We start from the raw sequence: 18,970 nt of genomic DNA, 5'->3' as shown, positions 1-18,970 counted from the left end.
GGAACCAGGGGGGGGGGGGGGTCTGTACAAACATAGAGAGGTGCTTGGTAGAGCGGGGGGAACCAGGTGGGGGCTGTACCCACATAGAGAGGTGCTTCGGAGAGCGGGGGGAACCAGGTGGGGGCTGTATCCATATAGAGAGGTGCTTGGGATTGCCGGGGAACCAGGTGGGGGCTGTACCCACATAGAGAGGTGCTTGGCAGAACTGGGGGACCAGGTGGGACTATATCCACATAGAGAGGAGTTTGGGAGAGTGAGGGGAACCAGATTGGTGCTGTATCCACATAGAGAGGTGTTTGGGAGAGCGGGGGGGGGGGGGGGAACCAGGTGGGGGCTGTACCTGCATAGAGAGGTGCTTGGGAGAGTGTGGGGAACCATGTAGGGGCTGTATCCACATAGAGAGGAGCTAGGGAGAGTGAGGGTAACCAAGTGGGGGCTGTATCCACATCGGTACCTGGGAGTGCTGGGGGAACCAGGTGGTGGCTGTATCCACATAGAGGTGCTTGGGATTGCGGGGGGAACTAGGTGGGGGCTGTATCTAACTAGAGAGGTGCTTAGAAGAGTGGGAGAACCAGGTGGGCGGCTGTACCTACATAGTGAGGTGCTTGATAGAGAGGGGGAACCAGGTGGGGGTATACCCACATAGAGAAGTACCTGGGAGAGCGGGGGAACCAGGTGGGGGCTGTATCCACATAGAGAGGTGCTTTGGAGAGCTTGGGGGAACCAGGTGGGGACTGAATCCACATAGAGAGGTGCTTGGAATTGCGGGTGAGCGAAGTGGGGGCTGTACAAACATAGAGAGGAGCTTGAGAGAGCAGGGGTAACAAGGTTGGGGCTGTATCCACGTAGAGAGGTGCTTGGTAGAGCGGGGGGAACCAGGTGGGGGCTGTATCCACATAGAGAGGTGCTTGATAGAGAGGGGGAACCAGGTGGGGGTATACCCACATAGAGAGGTACCTGGGAGAGCGAGGGAACCAGGTGGGGACTGTATCTACATAGAGAGGTGCTTGGAATTGCGGGTGAGCGAAGTGGGGGCTGTACAAACATAGAGAGGAGCTTGAGAGAGCAGGGGTAACAAGGTTGGGGCTGTATCCACGTAGAGAGGTGCTTGGTAGAGCGGGGGGAACCAGGTGGGGGCTGTATCCACATAGAGAGGTGCTTGATAGAGAGGGGGAACCAGGTGGGGGTATACCCACATAGAGAGGTACCTGGGAGAGCGAGGGAACCAGGTGGGGACTGTATCTACATAGAGAGGTGCTTGGAATTGCGGGTGAGCGAAGTGGGGGCTGTACAAACATAGAGAGGAGCTTGAGAGAGCAGGGGTAACAAGGTTGGGGCTGTATCCACGTAGAGAGGTGCTTGGTAGAGCGGGGGGAACCAGGTGGGGGCTGTATCCACATAGAGAGGTGCTTGGGAGATTTGGGGGGAACCAGGTTGGGGATGTACACACACAGAGAGGTGCTTGTCAGAACTGGGGGACCAGGTGGGGGCTGTATCCACATAAAGAGGTGTTTGGGAGAGCAGGGGGAACCAGGTGGGGGCTGTCTCGCTCTGGATGCGGTGGGGAGACACAGGGTGCAGACAGGCATTCACATAATGTATGAACGGCGGAGGAGATGAAAGAGGCAGGTGTGAGATTAGTAATGCAGATGACAATGTCAGATGAGTTACCAGAACGAGACGAGATGAAATTGACAGCTGTTCCTTCAGAGAGAGTCTCTCTTGTCCACTCTGACAATGAGGAAGAGAGGATGTTATGAGGATGGAACACAATGGGAAAGGAAAACACCAATGACAATAGACTCTGAAATGACAAATAACCATAGAGCTCTGACCTTTGGCACGATGGTCTTCCTCCTTGGGACACTTCCCACCTTCCCACCACTTGCGTTTCAGTATCTCTAAACGATTATTCTCCTGGAGCTGGAGGATAGCCAGAGATATCTCGTCTCTGTATGGGGATTCTGAGGGAGAGAGTAACAGGCACTGGTTGTCATTGGTTACGATAAGCCAATAGCATATTTCCTCTACACATAACACTGATGGAGCGTTTAGCAATAGTCAACTGATGTTCCCAAAACTTCATTAGTAAATTGGTATATACAGTATTTGGGGTACTGGCCGAGCATCGGACCACAAAAGGACTCACTTGCAGGAGACATCCCAGGAACAGGCCGCACGGACTTTGTAATGGTTAGCATTACTACCTTACAGCACTGAGGCAGGGCTGCCGACAGTACATCTGTCCCGGGCCCCGGCCTCTGGAGGGGCCCAGGTAGCTGCCCCCAGCGGCAAAGATCACCCTCCTCCCGCAACCGCACCCCGCCGCCAGGCCTCCCCAACCCGGCAGACCCCATCCAAGCATGCACAATGCACAGTGCAGCCTGCAGAGCGCAGAGCCTAGGACACAGAGGGTCTCGGTGCTCTGCACACTGCACTGAGCAGTGTGCACTCCGGACCATGAAGGAGGGAGACAGATGCTGCCACCGCTGCTGGTAAGTAATGGGGGTGGGGTGCACGTTAGTGCGGGCGGGGGGGCGCTGTGCCACTGGGGCCCGGACTGAAGGTCAGTCCCGGGCCCCAACAGTTCTAGTGGCGGGCCTGCACTGAGGTCATGGGTTCAATTCCCACCATGGCCCTAACTGTGTGGAGTTTGTATATTCTCCCCGTGCTTACTTGGGTTTCCTCCACAATCCAAAAATATACTGGTAGGTTAATTGGCTCCCAACAAAATGAACCACAGAATGTCTGTGTGTGCGTATACATGTGGTAGGGAATATAGATTGTAAGCTCCACTGGGGCAGGGACTGATGCGAATGTTCAAATATTCTCTGTAAAGTGCTGCAGAATATGTGTACGCTATATAAGACACTGCTACTGTAATTAATAAATAACATAAACTGCAATTATGCACTCAGGGACATATTATATGTGTTCCTGATACGCAGAAAAAAAAAACAAGAGATGTAATCCCAGCAATTCCAAATGGCCATTAAATAAAATATGGGACATAGTGGGTGTTATTCAATTGCTTTTATAGTGCAGTCTCCCGTCTAAAGTGATATTTAGTTGTTGATGGGTCTAATTCAGAGCCCATGTTCACATACAGTAGTTAATTGATTTTTTTTTCTACTGCTTGTGCAGAAAAATCCCTGAAAACTCTAACGACGCATGCATTACTCAGAGTGTACACACAGCGGCGCTGTTGCAATTGAAATACATAGGGCGAAATGTACTAGGGGGGCGGTTTTTAAAAATTCGCATTTTTTTTATAAAATCACAAAATGTAATAGGGTGCAAATTTGTCGACATAGTTGGAATTTGCACGGTATTTAGTGTCATTTTTTTTTTTAGTAAGGAAAATTGTGATTTTTGGATTTTCCCGTTTTCTGCGGGGACATCCTGTTTTTGGGGGACGTTTCCGCATCCTGCCCAGGGCCGGCAGTGTCCTGTGGCGAGGGGGAGGGAGCTGGGAGTCCCCTCCTGTCATCTGTGAATAGAAGCATGCACACAGCATCTATTCATGCCCTTGCGGGAGCATCGCGAGTACAGGCCACACCCCTTCCAGACTCGGCTCTGCGAAGGCCGTGGGGAGAAGGAGGACGCTGCCGATGTCACCGGCTCTCCCTCCCAACGGCAGGGGAACACCTACGTGTTCTGGGGCACTCCAGGAAACACTGGGTTACCGCTCTTAAACGCTCGCAGGCTGTCAATCACCCTCCGAGCAGCTTGCTGGCTGCCTTCGTACACACTCGGGGTCGTCCGATAATCGCTCGTGCTATGATTTCGCAGCACCGCAAACTAGTCTGAATCAGGCCTATGGTGGCAACATATGCAGCGGATAATATTAATATATGATTCAAAGATTTATAAAATGTACTAATTTATCAAATAATATTGTTCCCTGTTTTTGCACGTCTTCCTACAATAACACCAGAACCGTTTATTAGAGAGCGCAGTCTGAGTTGCTTCTCAGCTGTTGATAGAAGACGTTTGGCATGCATTGCTAGCTACTACCACCTGCTTATGTTCTATGTCTGCTGTGGACCTGCTCTACGTTCACCAGCTTTCCTGCACAAGTTATCTTAATTACTGTATTTGATGGGGACACTGGTACGCCATCAACCCAGATGGTGTAAAAGTTCCCAGTATGACTGGCCATCTGCCAGAAAGCAATTATATGAAACAGTTTGAGAGAAAAGCATTAACTGGCAGCATCCATAGACAATAACACACTGCCCCTCACACGTCATCACAAGCAACATGAAAAACAAGAAAGAGAAAGAAGGACAAACTTGAGTAAAAGTTTCCATGCTTTGGCCTACGGGCGGTTCTAGAAGCCGGCAAATACAGCAGCATTTTTAACAAAAGTTTTCATCCCCGTCATAATGCCAGCTTTTAGGGAATGGGTAGGCTGCGATACAAACCGATCCCGCCCCACCTCCCCCGCCGATCGAATCCCCTCGCACAGTACAAAAGACGAATCAGCCCATCTGGATGTCACATTTTAAGTGTATATTTACTAAGATGGGAGCTCATATCACATGACCAATTCAAGGGACAGCGTTGAAATGAAAGGTAAGTCCTGGCTTGGGTTTCGTTTTGAACGGAGGAAATATGATGAGGTGAGCAGGGCCGAAACTAGGGTTTCCAGCGCCCGGGGCAAGGCAGTCATTTGGTCCCCCTTCCCCTGACCCGCTGACAACATACATCCGGGGGCAGGCAGCGGGGTTCCGGGGACTGGTGTAGCCGCTGTGGCGGCAGCTTGACTCGGTCCGTCTCCTACTAGCGCGGCGGCGGGAAGCGCTGATGACTTTGAAAAGACTTGCCGGACGCCGATTGGCCAACTCAGCCAATCAGTGTCCGGCAAGTCTTTTCAAAGTCATCAGCGCTTCCCACCGCCGCACTAGTAGGAGACGGACGGAGTCAAAGTAAGCTGCCACTACAGCGGCTACACCAGTCCCCGGAACCCCGTTGCCTGTCACCGGACCTCCGCTGGCTGTCCCCCCTCCAGCGCCCGGTGCGCGTGACCCCCCCAGCCCCCCCCTAGTTACGGCCATGAGGTGAGGGACCATCGATCAGGACCGCAAACATTGTCCTTCAAACTTACACTCTACAGTGGAGAAAGATCTAGCTCCAACCCAGGCTTGCTTACCCTCCCGGAATGGCTGGGAGCCTCCCAAAAATCGGGTCCTTCTCCCGGTCCCCCGGGAAGGTGGGCAAGTCTCCCGCTTTCTGGTGATATCCCCCGCTCCCCCCTTGCCCGCTGGTTTAATTACCATAAATCGCATGTCCACGGTGAGGTGGCGGGGCGTAAATGACGCTATCTCACATCATTTAAGCCCCTCCTTCACTCTGCAGCCCGCGAATCACGGTGTTTTCCGGCATGGGGGCGGGGCCAAATTATTTCAGCCTTGCCCCCGCCCCTCTAACGTGTTGCCTCTTCGGGCTTCTCCCGGAGAGGTGAAATCTAAAGTAGGCCAGTATTGCTCCAACCAATCCAAATTAGATCCCTAATGTTATATAATTAACACTGTCATTTTCTTTACATTATAACTGGGAATAGAAATGACTTTATTATCATGCTTGTGAAGTTTGCCATAAGAAATAGCCATTTTCACACCTGTAATATCTCACATCAATGATTTGGGGCATGCTGGGAGTGGTCCAATTGATTGATTTTAGAATAAAGCCTAAAACCCACTGCAATAAACCTCTTTGTATCCAGCTTGTGGCAATAGCTGTAAATGACAGATAATTACATTAGAAGCACTTACAGCAACATAACTAATGATAAATGACAAAACTGATTATAATAATTACGATGAAATGAGATAAAAAAAATAAAATTGAAAAACATGACTAATAACGTGCTATCAGGGTGTGAGATGGAAGAAACAGGAAGTACGTCACCTAGCCAGCCGGCTCTCAAAGCCCCATGTGGCTACAGGTTACAGGGGGTTGGAGCATTAGCTTCCAAATAGAGGGGGCATTTGGGCGTTACCGTCACTGGCGTAACTATACATTTAACACTCTCCCCACTGCTCCCCATTTTTGTGCCACTTACACATAATGCCGCCGGTAGTCCCGCTTATATGTATAATGTCCCCAGTAGTGCTGCCTATATACAAAATGCCCTTAGTAGTGCCACTTACATATAATGCCCCCAGTAGTGCTGCTTATACACAAAGGCCCTTATTCTAGTTCACTCATTCGGAAGTGCGTTCGTTCGGAACGTGGCAGTTTCAAACCTATACCTGTGTTTATGTGTGCCTCCATGTGCGGCCTGCAATGACTGAATGGGTGAATGCATGAAATCTCAGTAGAGGAATGGGGTACTTAAAGTAAATTGACCAGAGGAGTGGGTTAGTATTGTGTTCAGCTGAAAGTCATTTTGGTGCGCTGCGTACTATTTGCCCCACCGAATGCGGTGCACATGAACTACTGCCCTCCGAGACATAAAAATTATTGGTACTCTTTACCTAGCACGGCGCCCGCGATTACAATCGCGGGCGTCGGGGGTAAAAAATCGCGGGCATCGCGGGTAAATCAAAAACGGGTGCGACGCGATGCCCGCGATGCCCGCGATTTTCCCATAGGGATCAATGTTAAAAGTCAGATTGGTCACGATTTTAGCGTTAATTGGCTCAATGCCCGCGATTTTTACATAGGAAACAATGTTAAATGGGCCACAGAGCCCTAATAGTCCCCCTGAAGTGTGAAATGGCCCCCACAATTTTTAACGCCACCCCACGATCAACGTGAACCCGAAGCGTGGCGAGCGCAGCGAGCCCGCGACGGTACGCGTCCTCCGACCTTTTCATACCCCCACTATCCACGTCAGCGTGGAGTTGAGAATAGAATAGTGTGGCGAGCGCAGCGAGCCACCGAGCCCGAAGCGTGGCGAGCGCTGCGAGCCCCGCGGATACCTTCACAGGTAAACGCGTCCCCTCGCGGGCTTCACAGGTGTCCGCATCGCCGCGGACACCTGTGAAGCCCGTGAGGGGACGCGTATAACTGTGAAGGTATCCGCGTCCCCTCGCGGGGCTCGCTGCGCTCGCCACGCTTTGGGCTCGGTGGCTCGCTGCACTCGCCACACTATTCTATTCTCAACTCCACGCCGACGTGGATAGTGGGGGTATGAAAAGGTCGGAGGACGCGTACCGCCGCCCCTCGCGGGCTCGCTGCGCTCGCCACGCTTCGGGTTCACGTTGATCGTGGGGTGGCGTTAAAAATTGTGGGGGCCATTTCACACTTCAGGGGGACTATTAGGGCTCTGTGGCCCATTTAACATTGATTCCTATGTAAAAATCGCGACCAATCTGACTTTTAACACTAAAATCGCGACCAATCTGATTTTTAACATTGGTCCCTATGGGAAATCGCGGCCATCGCATCGCACCCGTTTTTTAGTGCATGCGATGGTCGCGATGGTCGCGATGGTCGCCGTGCTAGGTAAAGAGTACCAAATTATTTGTTTTATCCGAAGATTTTGGGAGTTTTAACTGGCGGTCGCTCGATGAGCGGTCCGAGGGAACGCCTAGCACTTTTCGTCCACACCCATGTTTACGCCCCGATTTCCGCCAAGTTTTGCCCACTTTAAAACCGCACCCATAGATACGCCCACATTATGCCCTTTTTGTCCAAGAGTGTTCGGAGGACATTTTTTTTTGTGTAGCGATACGTCCGAATGCGGAATGCCACCATTGCACATGCTCATTGCGTAGTTTACGCACGTGCACTGAACAGGAAAACGCAATCCGAACGAATGTGTACCTGTCTGAGTCAATCAGAATAAGGCCCCTAGTACCAAAGTAGTGCCGCCTATACACATAATTCCCACAGTAGTGCCGCTTATACACATAATGCCCCCAACAGTGCCACCTATACACATAATGCGTCCAGTAGTAGCAGGCCATTTCAAATATGGCACCAGTTTGTGAGCCAATCAGAACCTGCAGCCAATCACTAACCAAAGCGACAGGTACGCAGAGTGCATGAAGCCTCCCATGGTGCGAACAACCCCTGTGCCCCTAGGCAGGCTATTTTCACGCCAGTACCAACCCATGGTTGTAAAGGCCCCCATACACTGAGCCAATTTGGTCCGATTTCGAAGCTTGGGGGGATACTACATGAGCGGGTGGTGTTTACCTGTTTGCTAGGCTGCAAACATATTCCTATCCAAACTGACTCTCTGGCTGTTGGTGTGGCTCCCCTATTTGAATTTTGGACAGTGATGCTGCCGCCCCTCCTCCTCCCCTCTGCAGCCTCCACTGCTAATATCTGTGTCTCAGTAGTGGTTTGGTCAGAATCCTTTGATCAGGAATCATGCTATAATATGGAACTGGAACCCCAAGGATGTGGAACTCTCAAACCATGTGTGGCAAATTCATCTCTGTATCTATATTCCAGGATCATAGAGTCAAAACCCACTTCTGGGAACTCAGAGAACTTGCCACTGGATCAATAAAGTCCTGGAACTGGAATTAAGAATTCAGGATGGAAACAGAAATGAAGTAGTCGGAATGTGCAGTTGCAAAATTTGCACCAGTCTGGCACCCCACTCAGCCGACCCGGAACTGGAATCAGGACTACCAACTGCAGCAGCTGCCCAGACCTATAATCCATGCCCTGATTATAACCTAGAAGAGGGGTCCTCAAACTATTTTGCTCTGGGACCCCATCAGACAATAAAAATAATGACAGGACCCCAGCAAGTTACTGCAGAAGGTCATCACATCACATGTGTAGTCAGCAGACAGCACATACATGGCAGCATTGTGGAGGCACAGAGTGATGGGAGGAGTCTGATATACCATAACCCATCACATCACATGTGTAGTCAGCAGACAGCACATACATAGCAGCATTGTGGAGGCACAGAGTGATGGGAGGAGTCTAATATACCATAACCCATCACATCACATGTGCAGTCAGCAGACAGCACATACATGGCAGTATTGTGGAGGCACAGAGTGATGGGAGGAGTCTAATATACCATAACCCATCACATCACATGTGTAGTCAGCAGACAGCACATACATGGCAGCATTGTGGAGGCACAGAGTGATGGGAGGAGTCTGATATACCATAACCCATCACATCACACGTGTAGTCAGCAGACAGCACATACATGGCAGCATTGTGGAGGCACAGAGTGATGGGAGGAGTCTGATATACCATAACCCATCACATCACACGTGTAGTCAGCAGACAGCACATACATGGCAGCATTGTGGGGGCACAGAGTGATGGGAGGAGTCTGATATACCATAACCCATCACATCACACGTGTAGTCAGCAGACAGCACATACATGGCAGCATTGTGGGGGCGCAGAGTTATGGGAGGAGTCTAATATACCATAACCCATCACATCACACGTGTAGTCAGCAGACAGCACATACATGGCAGCATTGTGGAGGCACAGAGTGATGGGAGGAGTCTAATATACCATAACCCATCACATCACACGTGTAGTCAGCAGACAGCACATACATGGCAGCATTATGGAGGCACAGAATGATGGGAGGAGTCTAATATACCATAATCCATCACATCACATGTGTAGTAAGCAGACAGCACATACATGGCAGCATTATGGAGGCACAGAGTGATGGGAGGAGTCTAATATACCATAACCCATCACATCACACGTGTAGTCAGCAGACAGCACATACATGGCAGCATTATGGAGGCACAGAATGATGGGAGGAGTCTAATATACCATAACCCATCACATCACACGTGTAGTCAGCAGACAGCACATACATGGCAGCAATGTGGAGGCACAGAGTGATGGAAGGAGTCTAATATACCATAACCCATAACATCACACGTGTAGTCAGCAGACAGCACATACATGGCAGCATTGTGGAGGCACAGAGTGATGGGAGGAGTCTAATATACCATAACCCATCACATCACATGTGTAGTCAGTAGACAGCACATACATGGCAGCATTGTGGAGGTACAGAGTGATGGGAGGAGTCTTATATACCATAACCCATCACATCACACATGTAGTCAGCAGACAGCACATACATGGCAGCATTGTGGAGGCACAGAGTGATGGGAGGAGTCTAATATACCATAACCCATCACATCACACGTGTAGTCAGCAGACAGCACATACATGGCAGCATTGTGGGGGCACAGAGTGATGGGAGGAGTCTAATATACCATAACCCATCACATCACACGTGTAGTCAGCAGACAGCACATACGTGGCAGCAATGTGGAGGCACAGAGTGATGGAAGGAGTCTAATATACCATAACCCATAACATCACACGTGTAGTCAGCAGACAGCACATACATGGCAGCATTATGGAGGCACAGAGTGATGGGAAGAGTCTAATATACCATAACCCATCACATCACACGTGTAGTCAGCAGACAGCACATACATGGCAGCATTGTGGAGGCACAACATGATGGGAGGAGTCTAATATACCATAACCCATCACATCACACGTGTAGTCAGCAGACAGCACATACATGGCAGCATTGTGGAGGCACAACATGATGGGAGGAGTCTAATATACCATAACCCATCACATCACACGTGTAGTCAGCAGACAGCACATACATGGCAGCATTATGGAAGCACAGAGTGATGGGAGGAGTCTAATATACCATAACCCATCACATCACACGTGTAGTCAGCAGACAGCACATACATGGCAGCAATGTGGAGGCACAGAGTGATGGAAGGAGTCTAATATACCATAACCCATAACATCACACGTGTAGTCAGCAGACAGCACATACATGGCAGCATTGTGGAGGCACAGAGTGATGGGAGGAGTCTAATATACCATAACCCATCACATCACATGTGTAGTCAGTAGACAGCACATACATGGCAGCATTGTGGAGGTACAGAGTGATGGGAGGAGTCTAATATACCATAACCCATCACATCACACATGTAGTCAGCAGACAGCACATACATGGCAGCATTGTGGAGGCACAGAGTGATGGGAGGAGTCTAATATACCATAACCCATCACATCACACGTGTAGTCAGCAGACAGCACATACATGGCAGCATTGTGGGGGCACAGAGTGATGGGAGGAGTCTAATATACCATAACCCATCACATCACACGTGTAGTCAGCAGACAGCACATACGTGGCAGCAATGTGGAGGCACAGAGTGATGGAAGGAGTCTAATATACCATAACCCATAACATCACACGTGTAGTCAGCAGACAGCACATACATGGCAGCATTATGGAGGCACAGAGTGATGGGAGGAGTCTAATATACCATAACCCATCACATCACACGTGTAGTCAGCAGACAGCACATACATGGCAGCATTGTGGAGGCACAGAGTGATGGGAGGAATCTAATATACCATAACCCATCACATCACACGTGTAGTCAGCAGACAGCACATACATGGCAGCATTGTGGAGGCACAACATGATGGGAGGAGTCTAATATACCATAACCCATCACATCACACGTGTAGTCAGCAGACAGCACATACATGGCAGCATTGTGGAGGCACAACATGATGGGAGGAGTCTAATATACCATAACCCATCACATCACACGTGTAGTCAGCAGACAGCACATACATGGCAGCATTATGGAAGCACAGAGTGATGGGAGGAGTCTGATATACAGACAATGTAACAGAGTTTTCAGACTCCTTGAATCACTAAGATTAGAATAGTAACCAGCCTGACGGTCAGCAACATGGACTCGCGACCCCATGTTGAGAAGGTCGGAACCCACTTTGGGGTCAGGACCCACAGTTTGAGAACCACTGACCTAGAACTTGGGGCCTTATTCTGATTCCATCGAACGATGTTTAGCATGTGCGCATGCACAGACACTTTGTGTGAGCGGCAGAGGGTGTGGGTCAGCGGCGATGGGCTGTACCCATGGGAGCTACCAGCCTTTAATGGGCAATCATGGGCGTTCCCAGCTGGTGTCACCAAATGAGCCTCAGAACCAACTCCAGACACAGGACACCTACAGAAGGGAAACCGGTAACTTACCAGCTGAATGTTAACTGATCTCCCATGGATGGCTATTAGTATTGGCAGTGACTGGAATCTGTAGAGCTTAAGGAGAAGGAACAGAACAGAGGAACAGCTCTGAAGCCCAGAGCTAAGAACTATTCCTGGACAGAAACACATTGCTCTGGTAATGTGATGGTCACAGATGCAGCTTTAAGTAAGGAGCAGCTGATACTCATTGGAGGAGCTGATCAGGGAGGTGTGGCGCGTGGAGTCACCTGACATGATCCAACATGGCCACATCTATGCTGCTAGTTACTTTGTTTACTTGAAGTGCTAGGAGACTTATCTGCTGCACGGAGAACACAGAGATATGACACTGCCAGACATGGTACTGAAGACCCAGATGTGTGACAATCAGCCATTATTTCTGGAGTCTCCCAGACATTCCGGGATCTTGAAGACAGATAGAGGACTCTGCTTAGAAGCACACACCTTGCAAGATCAATTATCAATATGCAAGACACAAAAACAAGTCAATCAGTCTGCAAGGGACTGACTGAAATAACTGGAACTGCGCTCGCCTGCTCAGTAATTTACTGCAAGTTTCCCCTTGATGCTGCATATCCATATGGCCTCAAGTGTCATAAAAGACTTCTCCACTAGAGGGGGCCCAAGCTCTTCACACAAGCCAGACACAGTGCTACATTGCAGCAACTGGTATACATTGCTTCATCCCTTGCCAGTCAACAAAGGTGGCAGAGTGGTGATTTGATTGAAAAGGCTGAGTAGCTCAGGAGAAAAGCAGAGAATATGCATAGAAATAGCTGGTGCAGTCAATGCCCAGACCTACAGTGGGCTGATCAGCAGAACAAGAGGTGATGCAGTGCCACAGTGCATTATGGGAGTGCAGCATTACTGAGAGGAGATGCAATGCAAGCTGACTTATTACGTGCGGGTTGTTTCCCAGTGTGATCCCTGACAACATATCACATTAGTACGGTGCTTCTGTGAACAACAGGCTGAGAACAGTGTGCAGCATCGTTTGGGGCTGTTTTCAGTACTTCTGGTAACCCCATAGCATATGAAGCACCCCCACCCCATCCATCCACCCCCCCTTTCCCCCTAACGCTAAGTGTAGCAGATTACTCCTGCGGGTTAATGCAAATTGTAACTGGATCAGACAGATGTACATCAAAATGAGAGAAGACGCCTCAGCCGTAATTTAGACTTTGACCCTGGGGAATTGCTTGATTTAAGCTATTGACAACACAGATGTATTCAATGCTTCAAAGAGATAAACCGTTTAACTGCCGACACGCCGCAGCGCCCTCTGTTATATGTGGACATGGCTATCCCAGTGACCTTGTATAAAAGAGTATTCGGTGGGCTAGGTGACCAAATAGGCAGGAATATGGGACAGATGCCTTTTAGGGGCCCGCACCGATAAGGGGCCAGCGACAATGGATCAAAATAATATTGACTTGATTGTAGAATTGAATTCCAATTACGCCTTAAAAAGAGATAAATGCAAGGGGGATAAAGGGCCAGATGTATCAAGCTTCAAAAAGTGATAAAGTGGAGAGTGATACACCACCAGCCAATCAGCTCCTACCTGTCATGTTTCAAACCCAGCCTGGAACATGGCACGTAGGAGCTGATTGGCTGCCTGTTTATCACTCTTCATTTGATCACTTTTTGAAGCTTGATGCAACTGGCCCAAAGAGTGATAAACGTCCAACCAATCAGCTCCAAACTGTCATTTTTTACATAGCCTATACTGAGACAGTTAGAAGCTGATTGGCTCCACATTTATTACTCTTTATCACCCTTGCATTTTTATCTCTTTTTAAGGCTTAATACATCTGCCCCACTGTTCCTTAAGTTATTTCCAAAAGGCAAAAAAAGTCAGCTCAAAGAAACAAAAACATTACATTAAAGACTTGATAACAGCGGTTCCCAAACCTTCTTGACTCATGGCACCCTAGACTATCCGCAGATTGCCAGCCTTGTGTTTTGAATGGCAGCCACTAGCACTAGTGTTGCCCATCACCATAAATTTGATTTGGTCTTGGACCACCAACACAAACTCAGGGACACAATTTGGGAACCATTACTCAATAGGGAAAATACTGTATTAATGTAATGTACTCATTAACAACGTAACGTACATAAACCACAGTCATCAAATTCACATTACACGTTCCAGATCGTTGACTGCTGGTTGCTAAAATTAAAAACATATTAGGAGATAATTTGCAGGGGGGAAGCGGGGGTGGCAACTGCCTAGGGGCCTCCACAGGGTATAATCTGACACAGTCAGTGGTTGGGCGTGGGGTATCTCTTGCGGTCTTACACATATATATAGCTGGGCATGATGCTGGCAGTTGTGACACTGAAGCTAATGTAAACATTTCCAGTTAGGTTTAGTTTTTTCAGACATCGATAGACAAAGACGACATCGAATTTTTTTCTTTTAATTGTCGTCACACATTTATTTATTCATTTTTGTCCTCATTGTATTGTGAATTGTGTATTAAATTATTTAAAAATGAAATGTACCGTCCCCTCTACTAATACTAAGAATAATTTACAATATTAATTCATTTAAAAAAAAAAATAGATTTTTCTTTTCGTACAGCCAGCGCTGGTTCATTATTCTCTCGACATAGAAATATATGAAAACAAAAGATTATAATGGCGATAAAGTATAATCGTCCCTTTTGGCATCTTAGTTATTTTTTTTTTACATCCCAAAACACAAATGGATTTCCGTATGTTCATGGCAATTATCGCAAAATGCTCTGTAAAGTCAAATATTAAAAAAAGCATTAAGAGGCTTTTAATAAATGCTGGATAAAAACAAACAAAATCATTTATCACATCCGCATTCTGGATTTGCAGCTAGGAGTCTGTTTGGTATTTTAAAATGCCGTATAGTCTCCCTAAAGCTGGGAACACACTGGGAGCAATTTACTAAGGTGGGAGTTTTATGTCACATGAGATGTTGCTATGGGATGCGGTCATTTGGTCTACTGCATTATGGTAGAAAGTCATTAGGTCGAATCCATTAGGTCGACATGCTAAAAGGTCGACATGACACTAGGTCGACATGGGAAAAGGTCAACATGATTCTAGTTCGAAAGGTCATTAGTTCGACAGGTCATTAGTTCGACAAGGTCATTAGTTCGACATTGTCTATGTCGACTTTCACAAGGTCGACATGGAGTTTTTCACTGTTTTTTGAGCCAACATGTGCCGACAGGCGGTATTTCATGCCCTACCATCCACTAGGGCGTGGTGGGAGAATAAAATAGTGTGCCGAGCGTAGCGAGGCACCGTGCCCGACGCATCGCGAGCGCAGTGAGCGATGCGAGGGGATGCAGTGCACTTTAAACTGTGTCCATGTCGACTGTGTTGACATTCAGGTAAAAAAACAGTGAAAAACCCCATGTCGACCTTGTGAATGTCGAAATAGACAATGTCGAACTAATGACCTTGTCGAACTAATGACCTGTCGAACTAATGACCTTTCGACCTAGAATCATGTCGACCTTTTCCCACGTCGACCTAGAATCATGTCGACCTTTTAGCATGTCGACCTAATGGATTCGACCTAATGACTTTCTACCATAATGCAATAGACCAAATGATCCCAACCCGTTGCTATGGGCAACCAATCAGATGCTATCTAATATCATCTAGAACCTTGATGGCTAACCTTGACACGCCAGCTGTTGTTGAACTACACGTCCCAGCATGCTCTGCTTCAGTTTTTCTATTTGGCCATGCATAATCTGATGCAGAGCATGCTGGGATGTGTAGTTCAACAACAGCAAGGTTAGCCATCAAGGATCTAGAAGGTGCTCAGAAATTACCTCAGCTTACTGAGGCAATTAGAATCACCCCCAGTGTTCGGTCCGTCCATCATTAACATCGCTGCAGTGTGTACACACAATCCAGGCCGACGGGGATTTGCTCCAGTTGTCGGAACGAATCTCTGTCCGCTCTGGTGTGTACCCAGCGTAAACTGGAGAAGTCTTCCTGATATTCCCCACAGGTTTTATGCCAACATTGATGATTATTATTATTATATTTATGGGCCTGTAGAAAGTTTCTATGTAGGTGTTTAACCCCTTCCCGACATTTGACATACATTTACGTCATGGCCGGGATGTACTTCCCGACGCATGGCATAAATGTACGTCATGACTTTAAACTGGGAAGCGATGCCGCCCCCCCCCCCCCCCCCCATCGGCGATCACTGCGATTGGCTGTTCAAATGTGAACAGCCAATTGCAGCGTTTTCTGTGTTCTGTGTATAATTTTCTCTGCTGCCCCCTAGTGTCCAAAAAAATTAAAAGGAGGTTGAAATAATGATGGTAAAATAAAGTAGACATATGGTCTTTGTTAGTTATTAACTATTTTGAGTGGTATGATTATTTGTCTCACAAGCAGAAAATTTAACATTTTGCAAATTGCAAAATGTTCAATTTTTTTACGACATTTTGGTATTTTTCACAAAAAAAACAGACTGTATCGACCAAAATTTACCACTAACTTAAAGTACAATGTGTCACGAGAAAACAATCACTGGGATAAGTAAAAGCAATAAAAAGTTATCCCCACATAAAGTGATACATGTCAGATTTGAAAAAAAGGGCTCTGTCAGGAAGGCAAAAACAGGCTGCGGCGGTAAGGGGTTAAGTCTGTGTTTGTTGTTGTCACTTCACGGCATTTTGGCTAAGACCAGGTGTCAATGCCTAAGTCCGCTGGGGTCTTAAAGGTGCCCCCAGTATGTGATGATTTGCCTCCTGGTCCTTTAGCCAAGAGACCGGCAACCTGAAGCCCAAGGTGCTAAGTGTCCCTGATGCCACCTGTGCCAGGGGTGCCTGGAAATGCACTAGTGAAAGACACACCTCTGATCTAATAAGGGCCTATTTATTTATTTATTTAACTTTTTCACATTGTTTGAACTTTTTTTGCAAATTTTTACCTCATGTTTTTGTGTTTTTTAGTGTGTGTGTGTCACATTTGTGGGGGTTTTGGGTGAGACCCTTATGGGCCGCTCTCTCCCAAATCCGGAAGATCCCTGCACCCTAAAGGGCTCCTGAGGGGATAGGGAGAAATGGGGCCATTTTGGAGAGGGTGAGAAGCCCAAGTTTTGCATGCGATGCTAGGTGATTAAAGCATACACCTCAGGCTTCAAAAATAAAAAATGTATATTTGTTGTTGTGTGTTCATGTTTGTGGGATTTGGTGAGACCGTTATGGGTCACCCTCCTCCTAAGTCTCCCGAGACCCTCTCGTGCTTTGACTGAATCATTGCCACAGAATTATTGGCTTAGAGACGTTTTCTGCCTCTGCATGCCGCTAGCCTAGATGACCGTTCCACAAGCCCGGGTCATCCTTTGCATGAGAACTATCATCAACCTAGATTTTCTCCTGTGTCGCATCCCTTCCTACCACCTATAGGATAAAAAACACAGCTACTGGTTGTTTTGAGTAGTGGAGATTCTAAAGGTCTATCTTAAGGCTGAATAAACACAGTGTCCCAATAATATGATTGATCACTGCATTGTTATCATCTGTAGGTGGTACACTTATACAACAATATCAGGTATTGGTTCTTGTTACAATTATTTTCAGTTGTTTTGAAGTTTTAAAACAGAGATGTACGCCTGATGAAGTCTCGATAAGGGAACGAAATGCAGTATTTTTTTTAAGACATTACATTGCAAATTCCACTTTTCATCACACGAATCTGTATCAATTTCAGGTGAGTAAAATAAACAGTATTTATTTATTCATTGTGTACTGGACTGTGCTTGATGTTTGTTGAATAAAAAATGTGTATCATAGTCATTTAAATGTTTTATATCTGATTGAGGAGCACTAAGTATAGGCCCCCATATACTGGTCCAACTTGTCTGAAGGGCAAGTCGGACCCGACTTACCTTGAGCTCCCCGGTAGGAGTTCACTTCGAACTTGGCACTTGATGTGCCATGTTTTACATGCGATAAATTACACGCGATTTATCCCCCCCCCCCTCCCCTTCAGTCCCTCCACCCCCCTTCTGTTGCAAGCAGCGGTACTTTGCGCAGGGACTGAGACGAGACTGCTGCTGTAGCAGCCTCTCTCCCCAGCTCAGCAGATGCTGTTAAAGTATGCACTGGGCTGGGGAGAGGCTGCTGCAGAACAAGTCAATCCTCTCTCTTGCCGAGTGATGTGCGGGGAGGCGGGGGGGGGGGGGGGGGGGGAGTGATCACCAGCTAGATCTGCCACATGCAAAATGTAATTTTTTAATATATTTTATAAGTAGTCCTAGCCAGGCCATCTCCCAGTACCGGGGCCTGGCGGAGCTTTCGTTGCCTCTGTATGTGTAACCGATTGCACATGTGCCTTCTTTGTAAATGACAGTTTGGCTGCAGAGCACTGCCCAGTATCACCACTGTAACTGGTCCTGTGTTTCCTTTGATGTAAGAAAGCAGTGACAGTACATGGTGTTTCGGAACCCAGGGGCGTAGATTATGTCTAAGCTATGTCCTGCACCCACACAAAATCATTACTTGATTCTGCTTATTAATGTTGCATGGATACTATCTTATCAGTGAATGTTCTGGTATCTTACAGGCAGCGCAGAGGAAAGCAGGTCATGGACAACTAATGAGAGAGGTTGTGCTCACTGCGGCATCTGCAGTTCACCCTTCCTACAAATGTACTTTCCTCCTCTGCTTTTTCTTGTCATGTTCTTCTTTTAAAGTGTTACTTTCCATTTCCTATAGTGCGCTATAAATATGCGGAGAATAACCTGACGGGTACCCACACCATATAAGGTACTATGACATAAGTAAATATAGCGGTCATGTGACACATTAGGAAGGTCACATGACAGCATGAAAGCATTTATACTAGTAAAGTTGATTAAAATATATGAATTATAGTCTATCTCCATAATAATTATTATAAACCATGGGATACTTTTTTTTTTTA

At 47.5% G+C, this 18,970-nt stretch overlaps 1 protein-coding gene across 3 annotated transcripts in view; it reads right to left on the bottom strand.

The window, feature by feature from the left end:
• The window catches only part of GRIK5 (glutamate ionotropic receptor kainate type subunit 5), a 257,460-nt gene that overhangs the window by 5,014 nt on the left and 233,476 nt on the right, over positions 1 to 18,970 (bottom strand). For 2 of the 3 annotated variants that reach the window (XM_083162218.1, XM_083162219.1), the window contains exons 18-19: positions 1,836 to 1,964; positions 1,672 to 1,731 (exon numbers count right to left, since the gene is read on the bottom strand). In XM_083162218.1, coding sequence (XP_083018344.1) covers positions 1,672 to 1,731; positions 1,836 to 1,964 — 189 coding nt within the window. The remainder of the gene's footprint in view (positions 1 to 1,671; positions 1,732 to 1,835; positions 1,965 to 18,970) is intronic. The other variant, XM_083162220.1, reaches the window with a different exon arrangement.

Source organism: Crinia signifera, chromosome 19 (genome assembly GCF_055691185.1).
Source record: "Crinia signifera chromosome 19, ASM5569118v1, whole genome shotgun sequence".
Lineage (NCBI taxonomy): Eukaryota > Metazoa > Chordata > Amphibia > Anura > Myobatrachidae > Crinia > Crinia signifera.
Note: the sequence above shows the minus strand (reverse complement) of the source record. Positions and strands in the feature narration are given on the sequence as shown.